Below are 26,657 nucleotides of genomic sequence, written 5' to 3'. Positions count from 1 at the left end.
TTGTAGAATTGACAATGCTTTATAGAAAAGAGAAGTCAAAGCCTGGGCTTTTTGCAGAAGTTACTGGGACTTACCAGTTCAGACCTACATTGGAAATAACATACCTGTTTCCATCATGTGTTGACACGTGGATTAAAGAAAACTAGACTTCATGTTGTCCTGGAATGCAATTTGAATAAGCTCGGCTCTATCTGAATGTACTGTATTGTACTACACATACTTCTGGCCAATTACAAGCTGTGGAAAAACTGAGATCTGCTAAAAACACTTTTCCATCAACAAAAATAATTAACTGAAGAAATGTATTGATGTAAAAAAAAAAGTACCAAATAGATTTATTTTGAGCATTGATACATTGTAAACAGGTTATTAAACATATAGACTTTACAAAATACATCTTATTCAAGCATCACATATATACAGAGTTAAAGGAATGATTGCCTTTTAGAGCTCAGTTGGTCCACTTGACATTACAACAGGTGACATGTTTTCACCCCAACACATTTTGTTGAGCCAATTCATAATGTATGTATTAACATCTCGACATTACATGTGAACAGATATGTAAGGTAGGCCACCTTGAAATATTTAGCAAAGACTGCACAATGGCAGACCTGTAGCAAACTGACCAAAATCTGAAAAATGTAATCCTCAACATACACAGAGCACACAGACCCATAAATCACCCACAGCCCACAGACATTGGTCTATAAAACCTATAAAGAGTTCAGCTATGGCTTAATAAAAATGTTTTTTTAACCAGAAGACACTGAAAACATCTGAGCTGTGGTCTCTCTGAAGATCACCTCCTTGCCTGCATTCTTCTCATCTCGTCCAATGCATTGACTACATGGCCAGAACAGAGGATGTGTAAGAAATACGACATAACTCAATTAGTCGATCAAGTGTCATGCACTGCAGACAGCAAAGACGGGAGTCAATGTGTGGTTACAATGAAAATGCACAAATAACATATCTATGCACGTGTGTGACTACATCACCATGATGTAAACTTTGAAAAATTATATTTTTATACATTAATGATAACAGTGTTTAAGGCACAGTCTGTACAGTTGGGCCTCTATTGCCAAGTAGAAGCACTGTAAATCTGCTCTTCCCCGGGATGCACCTACAATTGTGTAAGACAACATTTGTCATTGAATCATGACATTGGATCAGTTTACAGAATTCAGGACAGTTTGATTTAACATATTTTTTTTTTTTGAATTTTCCAGAGAAGTTCAACTGATCATTTACTTATTTTAAAAGAACTAGCTTTTATTGTAGTAGTAAAGTAGTAGATGTGTCCCTGCCACCCGTCTTAAAAGACTAAAAAAGTGCTAGAATAGATCAACAGTATTGCAATAACAGCCATCCAAGACTGACCTTCAGGGTTTGAGACCAAGTTCGTCCCAAGACATCATTTACTTTGATTAGTCATCAAAAAACTTTCTCTATAAACTGCTTTTTGACTGCAAAAGGCCGGTTTGTAGAGAAAGTGAGGAAAAACCACACAGGGACGATCCTGGAACAATAGTGGAGCCAAACTCCATTCAAAAATTCACCATTTTACCGTTCTTACACATTACAACATGCCATTACATTTGTTACTTGTGTAATCCTGGTTCTCTGAGTAGAATGATTGAGTAGGCTTAATGTTCAGATTTGTTTTCTATGAAACCTCAGTGTCCGATAAATTATGAAATAATTTGATAAATTATTAAATTTAAATTATTTTATATTTTTGTCCTAATATAGAATTTTTTTATTTAAAAAATGTTTTTTTTTTTCAAAAAGTCTGTTTTGATATGTCACAGTAAATGACAATTATTTAAAAAATATTCAAAAGTCGGGACATCACCAGTCTCCGTCTTTCAGCCAATCTCGTCTTTAAGGAGTTTCTCTGTGATTCACTGTCAAAAAATACAATGTATAATTAACATTAAGCACTTCAATAATTAAATAAATAAAACTTTTGCAAAAACATTGTGGTGACATAGCATGTTATAGTAGTGATGAGTTTTAATGTATGATTATATAATTTATTTCAGAATGTATTGGTTCATGGATTGTATTATACTATATTAATGTTAATGTATTACAATTATAATTTATTTTAATTATTAATTCATTTTTAATTAATTTAAATGAACACTGAGTGTGCCTCTTTTTCCTACACATTCATCCCGCAAAAATTCACCATTGAAGACTGCAGCTAAAGTGCTGTTTGGAAAACTACCATGAAACTATTTTAACATGTGAAGGACAAATACACTGTTACAGCAGGTGTTTTTGAATGGAGTTTGGTGAAACCTTCTGTCCATAAAAGATAAAGCCACACAGAGCATGGTCAAGCTAAAACCAAGACTAAAGAGTCCTTGAGACTTGATGCCTTGTCCTTCAGAACTCCTCGTCCTCTGAACTGAGGTAGTTCTGCTTCTTCCTCACGTTCCAGTGTAAACACTGGGCCAGGCTCTCGAACCAGTCGTTGACCGGGTCCCGGAAACAGATCGAGGGAACGGGGAAGCAGGATGTGGTGATGGTAATACTGGAACAGAAAAACAAGACATGTCGGAAAAAGGGTTTGTTTCGTAATACTTGGTGGCTGAATGAGGAAGGAAAAGTCCAGGTACATGCAATCACAAAGATCTACAGAAGAGGTGTCGACATCAGATGCAGTAAAAGGACTTCCTCCTGAAGCAACACTGGGTATTTGTTTCATTATACTTCAGTGACTCAAAACTGACTGGCAGCTCATTTCAAGAACCAGGAAGGTGATTATCTCTGGAGGAGTTACATAAAGGAAGAACCTGGATCTTGCTGGCCTCAAGCCCATTAAGCAGGTTGATTAGGTTACGTAACAAAGCCTGTCAGTGTTGAGGCAGCTGCCGGGAGAGTTAAACTTATTATCCAGTCTCTGGGTTTTGTTATGCTTCATATACCCGGCATGTCACTCTTATTGTCCCTGTGTGTGTGGCTGAGCTTGGATGGCCAACTCGGTATGTGGACTAACCTGTCTCCGTGGCAGATCTCTTGTCTCTTTCTTCCATCAAAGGACACCCAGGCTGTGTTTCTGGCATCACGTGACAGCATTATCTAAAGAAAATCACAAGAAAAGAATAAAGAAAAGTTACAAAAAAGCACTTTAACTTGTTTTTTTGACCCCAATGCTCAATTGAGGCAAGATGTACTCATTCTTGAATCACAAACCTTTACTGAAATTCATTCACCAGTCAGCTATATTTACCTCTAATATATCATGGTCTTTCTTTTAACCCTCTGAACCTCTCTGTTTTTTAATGCATGTTTTCTTTTCTTTTTTAAATGCCAAAATGACACCATTTATCACAGACTGAAAGTAAAAAACAGACATTATGGTTGGATTTTCAAATCTCTGACATTACTTGAACAAATCCTGTTATCGAATAATTAACCAAAGCTAAGCTTAAAAAGAGTTATATTTCATTAAAAAAAAAACCCCAACAACATTTAATTCTGCACTCCTCAGCACAACTGGGAAGCCATGAATGACTCATCTGTCACGTCACAAAAATTCCGATAAACTTTGAACCACAGGCTGTTGACACAACGTAGGAGGAGAGAAGAGAGGTTGTAACATTTTTAATTGGTCAAAATGTATAGCAATATTATTTCTAATATTGGTAGTACTTGTGGGCACATACTTCTTTAAAAACGATGTGAATGTACTAGTAGTAGTCATAGTAGCACTTGCATGTGGCAAATTTTTATTATATGAACCATATAATAATGATTTGGCAAAAGCCTTGACTTCTGATACGAGTGCAGAACAAAGCAATTGCTCAGCTGACCGCTAGTGCAAATACCTTGAGCTCCACCCCGGCAGGCACCACGATGGGTCTGAAGGAGAGCGAGTGTGGGCAGATGGGGGTGATCATGATGGCAGGGACGTTGGGATGGATCATGGAAGCTCCTGCTGCCACTGCATACGCTGTACTTCCTGTCGGTGTGGATACTATCACACCTGAGGGGACATAGAGACACACAGTCAATCTCAGGTCTAAGTCACAAATATTGTACCACACCGGAGACGTCTTAAACTTTCTCCTAAAAGCCCTTCCAGAGTTAATGCAAGTCATCCTTCACAGTAAAAGCATCATCTCCACAAAGTTCAACTAACTTAAAATATGGCACAAAAACAAATTATATGTAAACAAAAAATACTCCTGTTGGCCTGATCTTTGTAGAGGTTTGAGAAAAATGTGGGAAATATTTAAACCAGGGTCGCAAATCACAATTATTTTAATTATCATATTTGATTAATAGAAAAATTATTTGTAAAATTGAGAAAAATATATACAACAGGGAAAAGCAGCAAATCTTCACATTGGAGTAGCTGGAACCGGAAAAATATTTGGTATTTTTCAAACAATAACAATACAATTACATAATGATATTCTTTAAAAGATAAAAGTATCATCGTTGCTGGCTACATGTTGTGTTGTACTATTATCCCCCCCCCCCCCCCCCCCCCCCCTTTTTTTTGCCATTTACAAACATTGTTTAAACCTGGCCCTGACCCATCTGGTATCCACACACTAGAGTTAGTTCAGTGTGTGCAGGGGAGGTCAATTATTAGATTGGTTTATTTGAGTACTTAGCTGCAAGTAATATACAAATGAAGCCACCTTTTGAGTTAATTTGTTCATGCAGTTCTGACTTGGAATCTTCTTTGTAATCATTAAGCTGCATGAACTCCATGCAACCTGCAGTTCAACAAGTGCATGCTGCAATCATGACACAAAATATGATTCATATTCAGAAGAGAAAGTATTTTTATAGATTGCCAACTTTAACATTCTTTGAATATTTTCCTGTCATGGCATGATTTCCTTGATAAAATAATTAACAGCCTGAACACAACGATAAAGTCTAGTTTCTGTAGAAAACACGCTGCATGCTGGGAGGTGAAGGTCAGCCAGAGGTGCAAAGACTAAACATTGTCATAGCCACTACAGACCTCTTGTTTGGGCTGTCGGACAGGTTTTTCCACAGAGAGATTTAAATAACACGTGTGTGGAATGCACCCCACTGATTTCTGTGTGAGCTCTCTCCGACTCAGGAACATTAACATTTTCCCAGCTAAACATTAAGGCGGGTTGTGTGCCCACTCACCGTCTCCCTGCACGGTGGTAATGAGGTGTCCGTCCAGGAAGAGGTCCACATTGGAGAGATAAGACGAGGGTCCTCTGTCAACTACCACCTCATTCAGTACCTGAAACACACAGTCACGTCTTGACCAGTTTGTCACCTTTGTAAACAAGATATCACGAACACCTGGTTTGCACGAAATAAGACAAACCCCCTCATTATGGGATTTGTGCAAGTGAAAAAAAAATCCCTCTCAAAGATCATTAACCTCAAACCTGAAGCCAGAGCTAAAGTTTCTTGTTTTGGAGCTGATGTCAGTGTTAACTCATGCGGTGGTGTAACAACAGGTTTAAAGCCCACAGGCATCAGCGTGAAGACACGTGAGTCATTATAATGACTCCTCATGGCTAAACTCTCCTGACCTGTTTACAGTGTGGGGCTGAGGTGAAACTGCATCCTGCAGCTCATAGTATCCCAACTGGCTGTTTTGACTACAACATTTTGATATGCTTTAATGTAAAACAAATATATATTTTTTGTCATACTGTCTGAACGTATGCCCTGTTTTAGCATATGTCTCTTTAAACCCAGTCTGCTCTGATTGGTCAGTGATTCTGGGTTTTCTGCATCTGCAATCTCGTTATTGCAGCCTGGGAATGACTGTAACATTACTGTAGCAGCACTTTCTATCTACGTGTAGCAGAGTTGTGACATCCCAATCTTATGGAAGTCACAACGGCTCCTTTTTAGCACAGTCTCCAAATCCAGGCTGTGGAGTAAGCGTTTTCATACTTTCTTCTGACCAAAACTTGCTTTATAGAAAAAAAACCTCACTTTTTAGAATATAGAACCTTAAGCAGAACAACAGAATATCCTGCTGTTTTAAGATTAATGTTGGTAAAGGCTCATATATTGTCATGTTTTCCGAAGCTGCAGATATTACCTGATACTGCACGGCTTTCCGGCTGCTTTCGATGTCTCCATTAGTGAGAATGATGCCCTTTTCGTCCACTCTGGCCTGCTTCTCCCAGTTCTCTTTCAGCACCCGGACTTTCAAGCGACTTCGCAGAACGATGGCAGCATTACCTGCAAACAATATATGGGATCTTTGAGCTCAACACGTGCTTTGCAGACACAACAGGAGCATTACTGCTGTAGACAGACGCTGACAGACAGGTTAGAGAACATTCATTACCTTCGATAATTTGTGTGACCTGAGACTGGTAGGTTTCAAATTTAAAAGGTGTAAGGAAACCCAGGGATCCCAGGTGGAAGGCCATAACTGGTGGAACGCTTTCCTATGAATAGACAAAGGAAAGAGAGCACTGTGGTATCATACCAGTAAATGTAAAAACACACAAAGGCTGTTTTTTAAAGTGACAGCAGGAAAAAATGGCTGAATACCTGGAAGAGTGACGATGCATACAGCAAAGTTCCATCCCCACCGAGACAGATGATGAAATCTACGCAATTGGAGATGTCATCAAGATCTGAGGAATATAAAGAATTTATCTCAAATTATTTTGCTAATTAATTCATCATTGGAGTCATTTTCAATGCAAAAAAAAAAAAATCTGCCTCTAAAATATAAGGATTTCCTGCTTGTATATAAGATTAATACAACATCTTGAAAATTTTTGGACTTCTTTGGACAATTTTTTTGACATTTCATATACCAAATAATTCATTATTTGCAGCTCTAGTGTCCAAACAATGATTATTTTTCATACCATCTCTGAAAGTGCAGAATTTCTTAGTTATGGCCCCAAAGTTTTCATCATCTGAAATGGCTGGGTCCTCCAGAACTTTCTTTTCCACATAAACAATCATGTCTTTCACCTACAAACACATAAAAAAAACACATTAGCAACTGACATCAGGTAACTCACCATCAAACACGTGATTTCACACTGATCCTGGGTGTCAGTGAATATGTGGCCATACCTCGGTGAGGAATTTGCAGAGCTCTTTGAAAGGCTGAAGCAGACTGGCATCTCGGATCTTCTTGATGACAAGGACACTTTTTGGTGGCTTGTTCCACGTCAGTTTCTGGCTGGCGGGGTCCTGAATGTGCCTGAACACACAAACCCAAATTTCACATCAAGAGGGCCAAACAAGGTCACTTGATAAGGTTTGTACATTAGCATAGACCCGAGGGTTAAACCTCAGATTGGGGCTCTGATAACTAACTTAAGCAGTGTACTGTTCATCATAACTAGGACTGCTTAGTATCTATCCAATTAGAGTCACCAGCTTAAAGTCAGGCTATGCAGACACATGTGTCATCTGCAGGGCTTTCACCTCATCTCAGCCTCTCATAGTGAGTCTGGGATATATTTGGCACAATGCAAAAAGTTCAGAAAAAGACAAAACTGTGAAGAGGGCAAATTGAAAATATGGAAGTGGTGTTTTGAGGGCACACAAAAAGGTCATAAGTCTCTCTGAAACTCCTAAAATCATTCATAGATGACACGCAAACAGCCACGAGTTGGTAAGAACACACACAACTTAATAAAAATCCCGAAACCAAAACAGGAGGCATGAAAATCTGAACCCCTGAGGCAGAAACAAATGAAAACCATATGGGAAATTGGTGAATATCAAAGCTAAAAATAGGAAAGGGATTCTTATCTAGGACACCAAAAAATACCAAAGTCTGATGACAGCTTTCATTAGTTATACCTCTGTGATGCATATTAGGCCGTTACTGAGGCAAATTAATAGTTCCTGCAGGCGCGTTTGAACCGAAAACAGGCTGTCAACACACTCTCAATACTACCATTGACTACCATTAGCTCTGCTTTAAAACCACTACAAGGAGTTTTAAAACTGGTTATAAAATAGTGGGTGAATCTTGGTCGGACTTTCAACAGATGGACGATTCAAAACAGATCCTGATTTGGTCCTCTTCCTCCTAGACAGGTATGCAATATGTCGATTTTATTCATAAAATACATAGCAGGACATGCAGACTTCCAAAAATAAATGCACACGCTAGCCAGATCAAGATACTTACAACACAAGGCCCTTAGGAGTTGCTTTTAATTAGCATTAGAATGATGACATTTACACTAATCATGTGGAGAACAGTGTTTCAAGCTTAGTTTCTGTACAATTCAGTGGAGGTCCCTGAGGCTAAATGTGAGAGGAGACAGTTTAATTATGTTAGAAAGCATACACTAAACTCTAGTTCCACTCTACACTTGTTCCCTCTGGTTATACTTCTACACAAATCAAGAACCAATGTGCTGTGTCAACGCTGCAGTCACGTAATGTTGTTTTTTTCAGTGAACATCAGCTGATACTTTCCCATTTTCCTTCTAATGGTGATTGAAGCAACTGATTGATGCTGGACCCCATACTGTTTTTTTTATTAATCTATTTTTCCCATCAGTTTTCTTTTTTGTGTGTGTGTATAATGAACAATAATGTTAAATATTATTTGATAAGGTTATTTGTTTAAGAAAGGAGCCTTCTGAATACATTTGCAAAACGTGGGCTTACATCAATTCCAACAAATAACACAAGAAGGCAGAATCATTGGAAACTGGAAACATTTTCCAGTTTCTGTGTCCATTCAAAAACAATATTATGCAAATAAATGCAAAAAAACACCACACTAAAGCCTGAAAATGGTCACAGATAATTAAAAATGCAGCAATTACTAGTATCAGCCTGTACTGCACAGGTTATCCTTTCAATCCCCTGCAGCATCTAAGCCTTTACAAAGGTACCACAGCTGGAGGCAATCATTCACATACAACAAAACACTTTGTTAACCTGATTAAACCAACCATGGACAAGTATGAAATGGAAGCCTGGTTTCACATACAAGGACACAGGACACAAAGCAAAACTGCATTAGCATTTGTAGCGGTGTTGAGCTGTGATCTATTCATGTACAGTTTCTGCTCTGACTACCTCAAAGCATCCATACCCTGACCTTCCTCTTTCATTCAGCAACCTAGCTCTGTCCAAACCACAGGGCCACCCTATTACAACAGCCAGCCTGTGATAACACGCAAACACTGCCACTTCTCAAGTCTAACATCTACCGCCTCACATGGTACAACTAAACAGCATCAGTGGACTTTTACCTCTTTCATTAAAACAAAGAGAAAATGATTCCCTACTTTAGCTAACATGCCAGTTAATATCACCTATTCTGTTGAGAAAGACTAAAGAAAGATGTTCTCACCATTTCCACACTTTTTTCTCGTTGTGGCTTGCAGGAGTGTCCTGCAGTACGCACTGGTTGAACTTCATGTCTGTCCACATATAACAAGGATGCTGCTTCAGGTTGACTCAGCTGGAGACTCAGCTGGGCTCTGCACCGGTGGCCGGCTTTTTCTACCAATAACAACTTCCCTGATTGCTCCACATTGTAAAGCAGCTGGAGCAACTGAGTCAGTTCGCTTCTTGCGGTCAAGCTGCCAGTCAGCCGCCGGCTGTCTGAGAGGCTGCGTGAGGCAGAGAGTCTCACCATGCGCTGTGGTCGGCCACCGGGATCAGCTAACTACCCCTCGAGCTGGATCCTCTGTGGCTATATTTGTCCCAATGAGGACTTAACACTAAAGCTTCCAGGAGCATTCTGCTGCTGAATTACTGCTCTCAGTCATCTTAAAGTTGACTTCAGCTGGGCCCAGCCCACAAACCCGCCCCGTTCAGGGAAGGGCTTCCCTTATTGGATGGGTGTGTTTTACTGAAACATGACAATGACATGCTGTTTCTGAAACTAGTTTATCCACTGTAATGATGAAAGGCATTATGACATAATAGGCCATCCATTGTACAACTATGACAACAAGCTTCAGGTCTGAGGTAGTGCAAAAAATAAATAAATACAATAAACAATAACAATTAGAACAATATTTTGAGGTTGTATGCTGTGCACAGTATTAGGCAAGCTTGATAAAAAAAAGAGGTACTTTTGAAAATGCGTATCGTATCCGGATACAACGTTTTAGTATTGATACTTTTTTGAGTATCGATACTTTTGACAACCTTATGTAACACACTCTACAGATTGTTATAAATTAGCTTATTGTGTTTTACATGAGTCAGAAAAATTCCCTTTTTATTTTATGAGCCATTTTCAAGAAGAGACAATGAGGCCTGACGACCTTCAGGAAGAGGAAGTGCACGGCGAAATATACCTACAGGGTAAATTACATGGGTAAATTATGTGATACAGTCCCCAATACAGTCTCCATTATAACTCACACATGACCAGTCCACATTGTTTTTTACTCTCAAAGCAACACAAGTACTTTTCAGGCACTTTCACGGTGCCTTAACCAAATATTTCCATACACTTTATTATGTATCACATCTAAATTAATATTATAAATGCAACAGTGACAATGAAACTTATTGCTTATTTCCAGAGTCAAGGATCAACAAACAGAGACCTTTTTAAGTTATGAAACAAGAAAAATATGATGACCGGATAATTTCATTTTAAATATCTAAAATGTTTTATGTAGACGAAGATCCAGATTAAGTTGAAAAGCATGTATTTTTCTATATATTCAAGTACATTCAAATTTAAGCAAATTCCTAACCCTAAAAAAAAAAAGCATTTTCCTAATGGGTGAATCAATGTGGAAAGAATGGTAGAGGGTTTCTTTTGCATGGCAATTAAGTGAAGGAAAAGTAAGAATTGTACTAACTAAACAGATACGAAGAACTGTCTTTATTGACAAAATCCTTGTGTTTATACTGTATTTATTTTATGACAAATAGGCACGTCTACATGATGTGATGTCAGCGTGCAGTGTGCAGTATCACACAAAAGAGGTATGTGGAAGTGAAACAGAGTGACAAGGTTGGCTCCAAAATGACCCATTGGGTAATGTTTTGGACCAGGTGGAGATTGTGTCATTTGTCAAACAGCAAATGCTCTCTGTCAAACAATCACTGGCAGAAACAATGCCAAACCAAAAAAGAACAACAATTGGCTGTGTCACTCTACCTTAAGCAGTATCACAACCACACCCATCCATTGAAAATCAATGAAGCGTCAGTTTTCTGTTCAGTTGGTTGACCTTTTGTACCAAATCACCTTTTTTTCTACTGGTTCATACCTAAAGTACATTTGCACTCTTCTTCTCTGTGGAACTGGGTCTTCCTAAAAGCACTAGAGCCCATCCTTTATTTTGAAATAAAAATAGCCTGGTTTTGCTACTTTTAAACCGTCTAGCAGCTTTGAGGAAGCTAATCCTTCAGTTACTGCTTTGAACAAAACAAACAGTGTCAGGAGTCACTTATGTGACTGAAGCGGTCAAGAGGCTGAGAGACAGTCTGACAGGGCTTTCACGGCAAACATCCAGGGGCCTTTCATAACTTTCCTGACTGACTCAATAAGTAGATTTATGCAACAGCTTCAGCAGGTCGACGCATTTACATGAACACCTGCCATCTATCATGCAATCCAAATGCTATTTTTCTGCCAGTATTACATACCAAGTGCCTTTGTGAAGTGCACAGCCTGTGCTGATACAATTCAGAGGAATGCTGATATGAATCAGTCGTAATATATGTTGGCATACTATATTAGAGTATTAAGTGTTATGTTAGAACGACCCAACACACATCTTACACAGTCTGAACAAAAATTAGTTTTCAGAGCTTCGTGAAGCTTTTTATTGCATAGACAAGAGTTAGGATGCTCTGATCAGGACTTTGGGTTTGATGGCTGATTGCTGGTAACAGTGTCTGCAGATACTGATCACAGCTAATACATTTAATTTGTTGATAAAATTAGTTTTTCTACTGTACAAGCAGTAGATGTGAAGGGAGTAGATGTAAGACTGTATTGTACTTAAAAAAAGGGAGTTTACTTATTCCAGCATCTCAATATGAGTATTTGTTTATTTGTGTATTTAATTTTATTTGTCTTATGTGAGTGCTAGTAAAGCTAGTAAGTAAGAATATGTTGTCTAATTACTGTTTGTCTCAACCAAAAGAATTCTTAAGTAGTCAGAAAGTGTTACAAAATTGACACAATTTTTGTTTTTTGCCTCTGCACTGTATGCCAGCTTTCGGTTGTAATGTGGAGGCATTTACATCCATTGATACAGAGTACAGGAATTATTTGCCTTTTACACATAGTGCTCCACTTTTAAGTTACCATAAACCTAAAAAAAAATCATCATGCTTTATATGTGGTTGCAGATGCACATTGTATTTTCCCAGATGATGCTCTGTCAGGTTTGCACTTCCCACCTTTTTCTAGGGCTGGGTATCTCATATATTTATTATTCCGTATTCCATTAACCTTTTGGTCTATAAAATGTCAGAAGATTGTGAAAAATAGCAAAAAATGTCCATCCCCATTTCTTAAAAGTCCAATTTGTGTATCTTTAATTGTCTTAATTTGACTTTAAAATGGTGCATGACAAGAAATCTCCCTATTTGAGACTAAAAACAGCATTTTCTGCAATGTTTGCATAAAAGCTACTTTAATGATTAATCAATTTTTAAATATTTGCCGATTACTTTTTCTGTTGACAAAAAAAATAATTTCAAGTGGTACTTGGTATGCGGTTCTACTAGTTTTAGGGGGGCGTTATGCTTCAAACTCACTGAATAGACCAGTCAAGAAATGACCTGCTTTTTGCCCCAAATTCCTGGGTTGCTTTGTTTGAATGTTTGGAATTATTGTCATGCTGCACTACAAACCTCATCATTACTCACTATTGTATTAAACTGCAGATAAAATCCAATGTGCTGGAGTAAACCCAAACTAATGCAAACCAAATCTACCATGTCTAATTCATGGACATTTGTCAGTAAAAACTTCAAGCATTAAAGCAAGCATATAGAGAATAAATATGTACATGCAATGTCTTTCTACTAACTCTGAAGTAAGAGGATATTAAGAAATTTAAGTGGAAGACGGCACATGAAGTGAAAATGAGAAGTATGCTTTATAGATGGGTGTGCTGAAGTTTTTTTATTTTGCAAAAATAATAAAACAAAAGACAAGGATAAAGAGATAACAACAAAAGGAAGGTGCAAGGTAGCGGCAAGACATCCAAAAGGGCTTATACAGGGCCTCTACCTATATTAATATTTATATTGCTGTGCTCACCAGTTAGTGAAAATGGGTTTTAATCATTTATTAACATCAGAAACAAGTGAGAGATGTCACTGAGCCCTGATGCTCAGCACGGCTGGTGTGTAGAAATAGAAGTACATAATGTTTACTTTTACGTCATGTTCAATGGCCGTCATCTTGTAATGTCCTGTATAGTGTGGTTAACTGGTGTCTGAGGCGTCTGCCACTGTCAATGTTAAACTTGGACCCACTCAAGTTAAAGGTGAATTTTCTGATTTTGGTCAAGTTAAAGTTTAATGAGAAGGGACAAATGTTTTCAACTTGTTTTAATACACCAAAGATGTTACACTGAAGTTAAATAGGGAGGAGGCTTGTTGTTAAAGGTGCCATATTGTAAAAAGTGAGACTTCCATGTCTTTTTGGATTCTAAAGTCGGTCTAGGTGCTGTATAAACACTCAATCCAGCTCATATTTAGAAGCTGTGCCTTTTAAACAACATGTCAGGACATTCATAAGGTTTTCTAAGTTTTAGAGTTACAATAGTCAAGAGAAATGTTTAATATTAACAGTTTTAACTAACAAAAAACTCCTTGTGTTGCCCAACAAGCTCTAAAAGCAACAACAACAAGTGGCCTTCAGAGTTTTTGGCGCCACTCAGACTAAACTTACACTATGCAAAGTTGTGCACAGACTCATGACTGGAAAAAAAAAAAGCAAAAAAAAGATTCCTCATGATGCAGAAGCCATTCACTCTGTTCGACTTACATTACTGTGTGTGGATTCTGGAGCATGCATGCCTTCGGGCCGAAAGTGGTCACTGGGCTTGGTCCATGAAGCGACTGGGGCCTCCTAAAAAAGAGAGGATGATAAAGGCAAACATTCAGGTTTAAGAAGCGGAAGCAGCAGGGCAAGTATGCAAATGATCACCTATACAATTTGTTTAAATGAAAGACACAACGGCTTTGAGGTGCATGCTATTTTTTAACTGTTAAAAAAAAAAGAAGAACGACAATATTTGTTTTTTAGTTTCACTTCGGATATGTGCGATAAGTGTTCCCATAATTTACATAAAACTGAAAGCTGGACGTCTCTGAAAGTCCTACATTTCTACATGTCTCTATATGTAAAATTTCAGATAATTAGATAAATACTACTTTCATTTCTCTGTTTGTAAGAAAAAAGGGAAGTGAAGCCACATTGACTGAGACATTTAGAGAGTCTATCCACATTTTAGGTGATCCCCAACACACATGGCATTATTTCATACACTCTAGGTCACTTTGTGGTCAGCCAGTGACACACCACCACTCTATCTCATGTGTCATACAACATTTAAACGTGATAAATTTCCTTTGCAACCTTTAGTGCTGAACAATGGGTCCGCTGCCCGTACTGTGTCAGGACTTTCCCAATTCTTCTTGGGAAATGGTAATAATGCATTGTGAAAGGTTTGAAAAACAAACACGTCTATCTATCCCGCCTGTAGTACAAACACATTATCAGTAAATTATGAAATAAATCCAGAGAGTTACCATTAATTTGTATAAATCAGATGTCTTTATCTACTCTGGAACACGCCCTGTGTCTCTAGACTTTGTTAAACCAACATGATTGTATTGTATGGGGTTGAAAGGTCAGTGACACTGAGCTGTGATCCGGCCCTACGAGATGACTGCTGCCACTACAGAAGCCTTTGCGCTGCATCACATCACTCAGCCAACAAATCCTCTTAGCAGTCTGATTCTGTGAATTCACCATCTGCTGTTTACTGGCTCTTGTTAGGTCAGGTCTCCAACATGCAGAATTATCAGTAACTGGGCAGCTCTACAGAGTAATTTGGGATGATAATGCAGCTCAGTGCCTCTCAGGTATTACTGTAGGCAACTGTTTGCTAACGCTGTACTTAAAACAACTCTGTAACGCAAGATTGTTCAGTACTGTGTGAAGGCATGGGAACCTAATTTTGTGTCGTCCTGGCTAAAATAATTGTGATTCACAACATTATCCCAATAATCTTCAACATCTGCTTAAAACTCTAAAAATGGAAGGAAAACAAACATGAAATGAGAATACGGATTTTTCATATTTTTCCTTAATTCATGTTACAGTTAGAGGAAAAACTAATAAACAGAGGTGGGGGGTAAAATCGATACAGCATAGTATCGCAATATTTTGCTTGGAAATTTTTTTGCGATTTATGGCCGCCAAGTATCGATATTAAGTGTTCCAACGGTGGAGTCATTTTCGCCATTTTCGTTTTTTCTGGAGGTTTTAGCGGGCTCATACATTCCAATTCAACTGCACCCATAGACCTGTCTTTCTCAACAGCACAGTAGTGCAAATAAGGAGTCACGTAAACAGAGCTTGAACAGCCAGTATATACTGTTGCAATGTCTGACGGCTACGGCAGGCACAGAACTTCCCAGAAGGAAAATGAAAAAACCTACTGACCATAGAGGAAAAAAATCAATACAGCATAGTATCGCAATATTTTGCTTGGAGGCTGTAGTGGGCTAACTTTTAGGAATGTACTGGAGATGCTGGTATCATATAGAAACTAGAAGATCTAAGGAATCAATAAACACCATGTGTGTCAGGATATTGTGTCAGGAAGTTGTTTAATTAAAAAAATTCAGAGCACTGAAGCTGAAGTTGAGGAAAGTTTGAGAAAATGCTGCAATTGTTATCGTCCATACATGTTTGATATCAGTTCAGTTCAGTTTAACTGAATACTTTGTTGGTCAGTCTGTGGGTTTGACTCTCATTGTGGAGAAATAAAAAGACTGAAGTGAGATGAATAGACTGAGAATTTTCTCTTACATTGACAAAAAAATCTTGATTGAATTTAATTTTGTGGACAAAAAATTCAGCTAAACAGTTAAATCACAATATATTGTATCGCAATACTCACCATATCGCAAAATGTTTAAAATCACAATAATGTCATATTGTGACTCAAGTATTGGAATAAAATCTTATCATGGGGCCTCTGCTGATTCACACCTCTAGTACTAAACTGCAGTCAATTCTTTGAAGACCGCAGCAGAAAAATCTAAACTGGTGAGAGAAGCCAGGCATACGGTTGGACAGGAAGAGAGGGACCACACCACACAGTGCTAACGTCATTACTTGACTATTAAAAAAAAGAAGAAGAGGAAATCGATATCAGACTGTACATTAGTGAGCTAGACAGCTTTTTCAAGCCACTCTAGATGATATTAGCAATTATCACGATTTTAAACTAATGAGGATTCCTGTTAACATGACTAGAAATGTATTGGTAGGAGTAAAGTGACACTATATTCTGTGTAGGTAATCTTATTTACCTTACTTAACTTATATTTGAGAAAATTTAAAAAAAAAAAAACCATACTGTGTGCCATATTTTTTTTTTTTGCAGTGGTGTCAAGAGGGTATTCAGTTTCTATTTTTTCTATTGAAGTTTGAAATTCCTGTATTGTAGCAATCTTATGTCTAAAAATGTTTTGTTCTGGGATGGGACAAATAATGGCAACACCAGAATATAAGGAACATTTTATGCAACTACAAAGGCAGCCAATCATAATACTGAATATTAAGATGCTAAAGCATGGAGTCTGTACCAAATGCAATCCTGATATACCCTGATTTTTTTTTATCTTTTGGGTTTTGGGTAATGATCAAAGAGATCAGAGATAAAAGAGAAGCTTGTGATCAGCTTGTCTTCACCTCAGACTTTATTTCAGGATTTTTACCAAACTTAGAATCAGATCCTATGCACTTTCCACCCAAGGGAACCCCCTTCCCTCATGTTTTGCTTCAATGAGTCACTGCCCTATAATCATTACTCTAGCGAATTCATCACCTTCCTATTGAAATTCCAAAACAGTTGTTTGTTTACCTAAATCCTAACAACGGCTTTCTGTCAAATGCCATAAAATTAAAGTGGCATTACCAAATAAGGACAAACTCAATGGAACTCAATGTGGGAGTGTATTTCCACATCTTGGACAAGTGCAATGTTTGAGTGACATTTCATTTCTGTTATTTCCTCATCAATAAAGGGACGGTCCCGATTGGTACTTTAGGGACATGTTAACATAGGCTGATGCCTTTTCACTTCTCTTTATGGGAAACCTTAAAACTGTTGCCAAAATATATAATCAAAGCCTTTGCAACATCCACAGTGAACAAACATTTCAGCCCTCACGTGTTCTGTTTTTTTTTTTAAATCACTTCTGTGGTGGTGCAACACAGATCATGTCACAAGACTATTTGAAAAATGTTTCTCACGCAGCTCAATAGCAGCTGTTCCTAAATATCACAGATCAGTAACTCAGTCAGGTTATTGTGTTCTCTATGAACTTAAAATATGCATGCACGGGGACCAGGAACACCTAAACATGTGTTGTTTTTTTAACTAAAGGGCTGGGTCTGGCTAGAAACCAAGCTGGTTTAATGCAGTATAAGAAAGGATGACAACAGCAACATGAAGTTAACATTCTTGTGGTTTCAAACGTAATAACAGGCTAGGTATCATTGTAGGAAATCATGCTTTATGTGTTGGCCCCAGTTCAACACCTACCTGTAGTCAGAGGAGCTGCCGGCTGAGGAGGTGCTCAGGCTACGGCCCTTCCTGTTGCGTCTTGCCAGGTTTCGTCCACCGACCTCCCCTCCATCACAGGTGGAGCAGCAGTATGGGACAGCTTCCACTCGCACATCCTCTCCACCATCCATCTCAGACAGCCAGGCTGCAAGTAACCTGACAGGGCACATCAATTATTAATGACGCTAGAGTCAAATACAAACAGGGATGTAATCTTTAGTCAACTCTAGTCTAGGTCAAACACCATTGGAAAAAAGGCAATTTAATTGACGCTTGAAAAAAATGCAAACATCTTAAAGAAAATTATTTTACCAATAACACATACTGCTTAACTAATGAAGGTGGAGTCAAATGTAAACAGGGATGTAATATTTAGTCAACTCTAGACTAGGGCAAAAAATAAAATAATAATTATTATTATTATACATTAGATTTATAATGCACTTTTCTGAATACTCAAAGACACTTTACACTTTACTTTAAATTAGTCCATAAGAAGGGAAACTATTCAAAGAGGGAGAAAAATAAATGTATTTTTCCAATGGTGATTCAAAAAGGCAATATAATTTTAAAAAATGCAAACATCTTTAAGAAAATTACTTTACCAATTTTTTTAATTTAAAATAATTATACATTAGATTTAGATTTAAGACAGCGAACAGCAACAACAAAACAAAAAGCGTAGTACAAAGATGAATTACTCCATAAAAAGGTAAACAATTAAAGAGGGAGAAAAAGAACTTCTTTTCTTTCAATGGTGATCAAAAAAAGGCAATTTAATTGATGCTTCATAAAAATGCAAACACCTTATAGAACACTATTATATGTACAGTATGTATTAAATGAGTAAGAATCGGTCTATAATTCGGCACACATACAAGCCACGGGTTTGCAAACATTAATCCTAATTTAACTTTAAATATCGATGAATATGCTTTCGTCGAATTACAAAGATGCAATACTGCTCAGCTGAAACAATTTCTAAATAGAGTGCCAAGGTGATTTGTTATACTCCGCGATACTCAAAAGTTATGCTTGAGTCAATAGGTCAAGAGGCAGCACATACAGCCATAGAGAAAAATTATTAGACCACCCTTTTTCTTCAATTTCTTGTTTATTTTAATGCCTGGTACAACTAAAGGTACATTTGTTTGGAAAAATATAATGATAAAAACAAAAGCAGCTGATAAGAGTTTAATTTATGAGCCGTTTTCCATGGTTTACTTTACAATAACCAAAATCATTATCAAGAAAACCATGCAAAATGTCTAGATATCAGCTCTTAAACACAACTCTTTTGAGCTATTTGTGTTGTTATCATTATATTTGTCCAAACAAATGCACCTTTAGTTGTACCAGGCATTAACATGAAAAATAAAGTGAAGAAAACAAGGGTGGTCTAATATTTTTTCCATGACTGTATGATACAGTGATATAAATTTTACAGGTGAATTTTGTAAGGTTAGTCCGCTGGTTAAACAGCTATCCTAGCTGCTTAGCTACATACCGGTAAATCATTTTACAGTATCACAATTATCATAGGGCTAAGTGAGGCGAATAGTCAGTTACTTAAGCCAGCTAGCCAAGTAAGTTACTCATTTCACATGAGTCTAACGGCTGACCAGCGTTAGCGTAAACAAGACTTTCGCCAAAATACATGTTGTGTTAAGCGGATGAATGGTTACCAGATGGTAGAACATTCACAGGGAGCTAACTAAGCTAGTTTTGAGCTAGTTAGCGAGCCGGGCTAGTAGTTAGGCATGCTCAACACAAAGCGGGAGTATAATTCACTTATGAGGCCAATAAATACCTTTCAGCCGCAACGTTACAAGGAACGACGACTCAAGTTTGGAGCGCAGCAAACTGCCTGTAGGAATCAGAGCCTCGACATTACTTCATCTTACTTTGCAAGAGAGATGTCAACAGTCAGCTCATCGCTTCCTGGTACGGACCGGCCAATCACAGGTTCTCTAATCGCTTCCTGGTACGGATCGACCAATCACAGGCTCTCTCATCGATGCCGTCATGTTGGACGACTTCACCAAGCTGAGCTCTTCAAGTGACCGTTAAACAAAACAATCAAACTCTCCAACTTCCATCAACAGGCTCTTTTGGCTTGGGCTCTTCTTTACAAGCACAACTACTCTCCACTGAGATGTTACATATGGAATAACTACAACATTGTCTATAAGAACAAGACTTTATTTTATGATAAATGGTTTAATAACGGTATTATTTTGGTCAGTCAGCTTTTATACAGTTATGCAGAATTTCTCACAAAACATAAAATCCCCGTAAGCCCCAAATAATTCTCTATTGTATTTGATGCTTTCCCTCTGGCCTTAACATGTCATTCAGATTGAACGATGTCTCTTTACCTTTGATTATGTCACCCCCAGATCCAACTCAGCTTCCTTTGGGCAAAGTTTGTTTTACAACTTATAGAGGCTCAAACTCTAAAATTAGATCCTTGTTTCAAGGTGAGCTCATCTCTACTCCCCCTGCAATTTTCTACTGGAGTAAGTTTGTCCCAAACATAGATTAGAAGTCTGGTCCCTACCCCAAACGTTTATTTTAACTAATAAAACTAAGGAAGTGTCACTTAAACTGCTACATAGATTTTACCCCACAAAAGTGCTGTTACATAAGTTTAAAGTTGACATTGAGGTACTGGATGGGTTCTAACTGCTGTGCATGGCCAGAATAACTTGCTTGGGGTCCTTGAGGCTGAAATGAGATGCTGGCCTCTGCATTACCCCCTGGGAATCTGACCCAGGGCCTTAGGGCAGTGGTCAACTTGGTTGGTATTCCAAAATTTGCAATCTGACACACTTTGGGTTTTTGTTTCCCAAAAATATAGCTATATGGGCCATACAGTGGTGAAGTCTGTGCCCGACCTGTAAACCACAGTGTGATAGCGCCACCATCTGGCTCATTGCACACAATCCATTCACAGGTGTTCATTAAGCAGAGCAATACAGTTATTTCTCCTTCCAAGACAGGACAGTAAACTGCTTTAGGACAGGATGAATACAAATATCAGATCAGTTTCTTTCTTTTCCACTGTGCAGTAATCACTAATATGTATTTAATTTCTCATGAATAATATTTATACTTAAAATGCTAACGTGGCTAGGCAATACTACTGCTGGAATAAAAGTGTTCTCTATCTCCACATGTAAAGCTTGACATATAACATGAACACTTAGTACTGTATAATGATTTAAATAGCGTATTACATTAAACTATACAGACAAACAATATAGATTATGTACGGAAGAGTACGGGCCAGGTAAAAGAAAAAAAATGAGAGGATTTTTGTTTTTCATTATGCAGTTCGAGAAAAAAAGTCGAAATAACGAGAATAAAGTCGAAATGTCGAGAATAGAGTTGAAATACAATTTCCAAAAAAATAGTCGGAATGAACAGTATAAAGTAAAGTTTTTCTTTTCGGTAAAGTTGGAAAGATATATTCATATATATTCCCATATTCGTGTCAATATAGGTAGACTGCAAGCTACAACCTGATTTTCATAAATGTCATAAAATGAACAATAGAATACACTTTTTAAAGGTGTAGTAGGAATAAAAAAACCCTACACATAAATTAGCTCTTCTATGTAGTAGGCCACCATAACTATTGTTTTGGGGAACATCTGCTTTTATGTAATTTGTGATTTTTTTTTAGACATATATTGTATTATATACATATTTTCTCAACACTGCATTTCAACTTTATTGTCGACATTGTATTTCGACTTTTTCTCGATTTTAATGATTTTTTTTCTCCTGTCAGCCTTAATCCTCTGCCGTAATTATGTATTCTCTTCTATGTAAAATGTACAAAATCCCTTATTGCAGTTCATATTTATGTCCAATAGGTGGTGACAAATGTAAAGGAATATTTGTAGATCTCTGCTATTGTGTTCAGTAATGTACAGTCATGGAAAAAATTATTAGACCACTGTTTTCTTCAATTTTTTGTTTATTTAAAATTTAAAGCCTGGTACAACTAAAGGTACATTTGTTTGGACAAATATAATAACAAAAATAGCTCAAATCTAGCCATATTCCATAGTTTTCTTGATAATGATTGTGGTTATCAAGAAAGCCATGGAACATGGCTAGATATCAGCTCTTAAATTAAACTCTTATGAGCCATTTTTGTTGTTATCATTACATTTGTATAATTGTACCTTTAGTTGTACCAGGCATTAAAATGAAGAAATTTAAGAAACAAGGGTGGTCTAATATTTTTTTCCATGACTGTAGCTTCTCTTTACCACACAGACACATTACAAGTTGACAGGCAGTCTGCAGTTTTAATTTCTATCCTCATAATCACTGCATATAGCGATACATCTATAAGCATCAACATTTAAAGGGGCCTTTATTCTCGGTGTAAATGCTGATGAACAAACTGCATGGCTACCAGCACGAAAAGACGAAAAGTAACTATGTGTAAATGAGCGTACAGAGAAGCCAGGCTGATTCAACAGTGGATAAGAAATTGTTTATTTAACTTGGAACATAATTACAAGGAAACCAAACAGTCTGCAACATTCTAGCTTCAGTGGAAACCGCTCTAAGTGAATCACACTCAACACAGTAGGTCATCTCAAACTGCTTTTTATTACATCTTAAATAACAGTACATTTTAATATAGTTTCTATCTTGCATCCAGCTTTCGGTTGTACACTGACTGACTTTAAAATTAAATACAAAAGGTGAAAAGGGAACAGTGGGGGTGCAGAGCTCTACAGTTATTTGATGGAGAAAGAGAGAAAAGGAAAGGGAATTTAATTAATTTTTAATATTTTTTATTTCATTTTATTTTTTGCCAACTCCAGGCCTAACGCACAATTACAGCACATTTTTTGTACAGAATGTCGCAGAGAAAAAACAGAATGGAAAAAATGTCACTACTGCTAAAGAAAGAGCGTCTCTGTTTACAAGGAGAAGGGAACAACAGAAAATTCTGCCATTCAGATGCTGCAAGATTTTTTTTTTTCATTTTTTATTAAAGGACAGAAAAAAACCTGTTATAAAATGTTTTTCTTTGTAAGTGGAATTTTGTTTGCTACAGAAGGAATGAAAATTGTATTTGTTCCATTTGAGATTGTGTATGTTTAAGGTGAATGAATGTACGTATGCATGTGTGTACAATTTAAACATTTACGTTACTTCTTAAATTTGTGGAATCCCTCCCAAGTATGGACCAAGTAACCGTTTATGTTGCAGGGTTTTGCTTCTCAAGTGCATAGCTTTGACATTTTAGTTGAATCATGTATGCACAGAGTAGCCAAAAACAAAAAGGAAAAAAAAGAGAAAAAAAAAGAAAAGAAAAAAAGAAAAGGAAAAAAATATAAATACCATTGTATTGATATATTCAACAGGTTATTTTCTTAAAGAAAAACATCAAAGGACTTAATTCCATATGCACCTTTTTAAGCAATTCTACAGCATGCGATTCTAAGAGATAACCCACCCATGGCAGACAACCAAAATCTTTTTTTTTTCGTTTTTAACTTAAAAAGTTTCAATATCATTATTTTCAAACATTGATTTATACAACATGTCATTCACAGAGTAGTAACTGCATTTCCAAGCACGGAATGGGCACCTCTGTTAAAAGAGAAACGTCCGGATTGAAACCGGGCTAAAGTGGAGGTACTCCCTACCCGACCAAATCACATCACCGGTCCCAACCACGGGCAACAGAAACCAGGGAAAACAAAACTAAATTAAAGGAGGAAAAAAAAAAACAATAAAAAAGAGGGGGCGGGGTGGATTATGATCCGATGGGTTAATCTTCATTTAATTATTCTACACTGTCGCCAGACAAAAAGGTGTAAGAATGGTTAAAATGGTTGTTTTTTTTTGTTGTTTTTCGTTTTAAAAACGAGCATTCATTATCATAAACAGCATGTGCTTGGTTAGTTAACTTTTTTTTCTTTAGACATTATTCTATATATGCAAAGTTTAATTTTTGTGCAAACAAAGATTTGTGGACTACACTGGAAAAAAGAAACAGTAAAAGTATCATGGGGCTAAATATACAGAAGGGCCAGAAGTGGCTTGAGGACTCCCTGTTGAAGCTCAATTCTCTCGCTTTGTTCTCCAGTGGGGTAAAGCTGGATTTTAAAATGACATGATCTGGAGGTTCTTCTAGTTTTCAACTTAAAAACATTCTCTAAAATGTGTATAGACTAGGAAATAAAACAAAGCTTTGATCCTCGTTTTAAACATTAACTGACAGTTCACTGATCTACTTCTCTTTAACAAAAAAAAGAATAATGAAAACAAAAAAAGAAACAAATAAACATGGCCAAAAAGCTATTAAGAGTTAGATCACTGTCATGTAATAACCTTCACTCAGACCTGTGTATAATGAGGACGCAGGACACGTTTGCTTGGTGGCGGCGGTGGGGTGTTTGTTATTTTCACTTACTACAATACCAGACCATGGTCATGGGAGGAATGCACAATTTCCCCCTCCGTTCCATTTTGAAACCACTAAATTCCTCAAGATTTTTTTTTCTTTTTCTTTTTTTTGTAGCTGAATGAGTGACAGACAATTGTGCTCTTTTAAATGAGAAGGAGATAGAGAGAGAATTTTTGCCCTTGATAGTTTTTTGGGGTGTTTGGAGTCAGTATCATGGTGTTTTTGAAAAGATTGGATATGCAATAAAATTGAACATTGTGATGTTGGAATGGTCTTCCACTCAACTTTGGAGTCCAGATGCCATCTGAAAAAAACAAACAAAAGAAAAGATTATCATCATCATTAGTCAGCAAAATCAGGTGCACCCCATTTCCACCGAAGTAGCTCTCATTATTGCTTAGTAGCAAGATATCAGATCAGCTTTTGTTGGGTTATTACATATACAAGCATGGAACGGCTATTAATGATCGGAAGATGTACAAGACTATTATGTGCAAGACTCCATCCTTCTCTTTCCAGCCTGCAGGATATGACACGCCCACTTCAGTTCACACTTCAGGTCAAGAAAAACCTGCTATTATTTGGTTCCAACTGGGAACCAACCTTTAAGATTGTGGACCAATTTATTCTCGCGCAAAATGCTCAGAACTCTTCCAAATTGGGAGCACGATCTGGAATGGAACCTGCTCCATGTTGGTGGAAAAAAGCTATGTGTTGCTTATTTGATTTTAATGTCGATGTCTCTTGCATCTTCATTCCCAACCGACAGATGGCAGTAAACACAAACTCTAGAGGAAGTTCCAAGTAGCTGATGCTGTTTCTAATCAATTACCCTGCGAGCTGTTCACTGTCACACATCAGACAACGATCACTCTCCGATTGTCACGTACCTTCAGACTCTAGTTCCAGATCTTGAGGAAGCTGTCCCAGGACCCTGTTGCCACTGCCATGCCGTCGTCGGTCACACCCAAGCAGCTCACCCGGTTATCGTGACCAGCCAGGACACCTGCAGAGACACGAGAGGCTGAGACACAGAAACCAGCCTGCACTCTTATGGATACCACGTTTACTGAATAACTTGATATCAGCAGGTAGTGCAAGTGTCAACATTTCCTACATGTGAGCCGATTCCTAAAATGTAAAACATAGGCATAAGATGGAAAAAAGGGGCGAGGTTAACAAGGTTTCAGGGCATCTGTGTACTTGATGTGTTCAGGTTGTTCATCATATATTCCCTGTGCCACTTGCTGAACTTTTAGACTTGGCTGATACTGACGAAATACATTGATAATCAATATTCCACCCACCAATGGATCAAATGCATAAGTATTTGAAATAGCCTGCTCAGAAGTGGGCCTCCTCTGATCCCTTACCCTCTATGCAGTCAATAACTGTAAAGTATTCATGCCTCCACAGGGGCTCCTCACTGCTGGCGCAGGTGATGCTTGCTGCTCTCCCAGATGTATATATTAATGCCTTCTATACTGTGGAAATATAAGACAATGGAGCTTCTCCTGTTTGCTTTATTCAGAACCTTTATCAATATCGAACTGATTACGTCAAAGTTAGACTCCTAAGAAGTTGCGGCCTGCTCAATAATTTGTTTAAAAAAAGAAATAAATAAAATAAGCAGGTGTCTGTTCTGCAGTGTGGAAGTGTCTAGTCTACAGTAATATACATACAGCAGCAATATCTGACTGGCTGCTCTTTGGTCAAGGTCAATAAAAGTGGCAATGAAGTGTGTGGCACAATGTGAAGCTCAAAGTCTGCTGCAAAGACACAATTCAAAAAGGGGCACTACAACAAATAATGATTGAGAACTAGCCATGAAAAATAAATGACTTCTTTCATACATAAAATATCATTACATTGACCAAATGACAAGTGTGGTTGGTTCATCTCAGGATTATTTTTGGGGCTTTTCTCGCTCTAGAAGGCAGTCCTTCGTGCAGCTGTTCAGAGTCAAACCCGGGTCTTTTTTAACAATCGTACATAGGGCTCACACTGTACCAGGTGAGCTCCACGGGAGCTCAGAATTCAGAATTGAGTTTACAAAAGCACAAATTCCCACAAAACTGCCACTGGATCTATAATGGTCAATGATGTACACTTTAATTAGAAAAAGCATGCCAAGTGCATATAAAAAGAAACACTAATTAACAGAAAAAATAATTCAAACTCAAAGTGAAAGTGAAAACAAATCTCTATTCATGTAATTTGAGTTGATTTGTATTTGGGGCATACAAAACTATACTGAGCAGAGAACCCTCACACAGTGGTGGTGTATGTGGACAGCTCTGTATCAGATTTCCACATCTGGCCACAACATATTTTGACCTTGTACTTCTTTGCAAAACTGTGTAACTTCTATCAGGTTTCTTGAGAGTGTGAGTAAACAGGAATTATTAAATCAAGTCCTGCCACATATGCTTGCC

The 26,657-nt window shown here is 37.5% G+C and overlaps 2 protein-coding genes across 2 annotated transcripts in view; both read right to left on the bottom strand.

Annotated features, from left to right (window-relative positions):
• Positions 1-305: 305 nt before the first annotated feature.
• nadka (NAD kinase a) lies at positions 306-19,727 on the bottom strand. The gene is made up of 12 exons (XM_059333959.1): positions 19,588-19,727; positions 17,757-17,933; positions 13,958-14,041; positions 7,075-7,204; positions 6,861-6,969; positions 6,535-6,620; positions 6,326-6,428; positions 6,074-6,216; positions 5,155-5,254; positions 3,846-4,003; positions 3,014-3,096; positions 306-2,548 (listed from the first exon to the last, which is right to left on the bottom strand). Exons 2-12 carry the CDS (start codon positions 17,906-17,908, stop codon positions 2,401-2,403), a joined length of 1,296 nt encoding a protein of 431 aa, XP_059189942.1. The 5' UTR covers positions 17,909-17,933; positions 19,588-19,727; the 3' UTR covers positions 306-2,400.
• A 2,663-nt stretch (positions 19,728-22,390) lies between these two features.
• gnb1a (guanine nucleotide binding protein (G protein), beta polypeptide 1a) overlaps positions 22,391-26,657 on the bottom strand; it is a 35,384-nt gene continuing 31,117 nt past the window's right edge. Inside the window, exons 10-11 of the mRNA XM_059332564.1 lie at positions 25,113-25,228; positions 22,391-24,526 (exon numbers count right to left, since the gene is read on the bottom strand). Of these exons, the coding sequence (XP_059188547.1) occupies positions 25,122-25,228 (107 nt within the window). The 3' untranslated portion in view covers positions 22,391-24,526; positions 25,113-25,121. The remainder of the gene's footprint in view (positions 24,527-25,112; positions 25,229-26,657) is intronic.

The sequence above is a fragment of the Centropristis striata genome, chromosome 5 (genome assembly GCF_030273125.1).
Source record: "Centropristis striata isolate RG_2023a ecotype Rhode Island chromosome 5, C.striata_1.0, whole genome shotgun sequence".
NCBI classification, from domain to species: domain Eukaryota; kingdom Metazoa; phylum Chordata; class Actinopteri; order Perciformes; family Serranidae; genus Centropristis; species Centropristis striata.
The sequence above is the reverse complement of the archived record's forward strand: the minus strand, read 5'-3'. Positions and strand labels throughout refer to the sequence as shown.

Coding starts and splice junctions, on each gene's coding strand:
- nadka (XM_059333959.1), bottom strand. CDS start 17,908: ATGGATGGTGGAGAGGATGTGCGAGTGGAAGCTGTCCCATACTGCTGC. Junction 7,205..13,957: donor CAGAATCCACACACAGTAAT/GTAAGTCGAACA, acceptor TTGTGTGTTCAG/GCACATTCAGGACCCCGCCA. Junction 4,004..5,154: donor TACCACCGTGCAGGGAGACG/GTGAGTGGGCAC, acceptor ATGTCCCCTCAG/GTGTGATAGTATCCACACCG.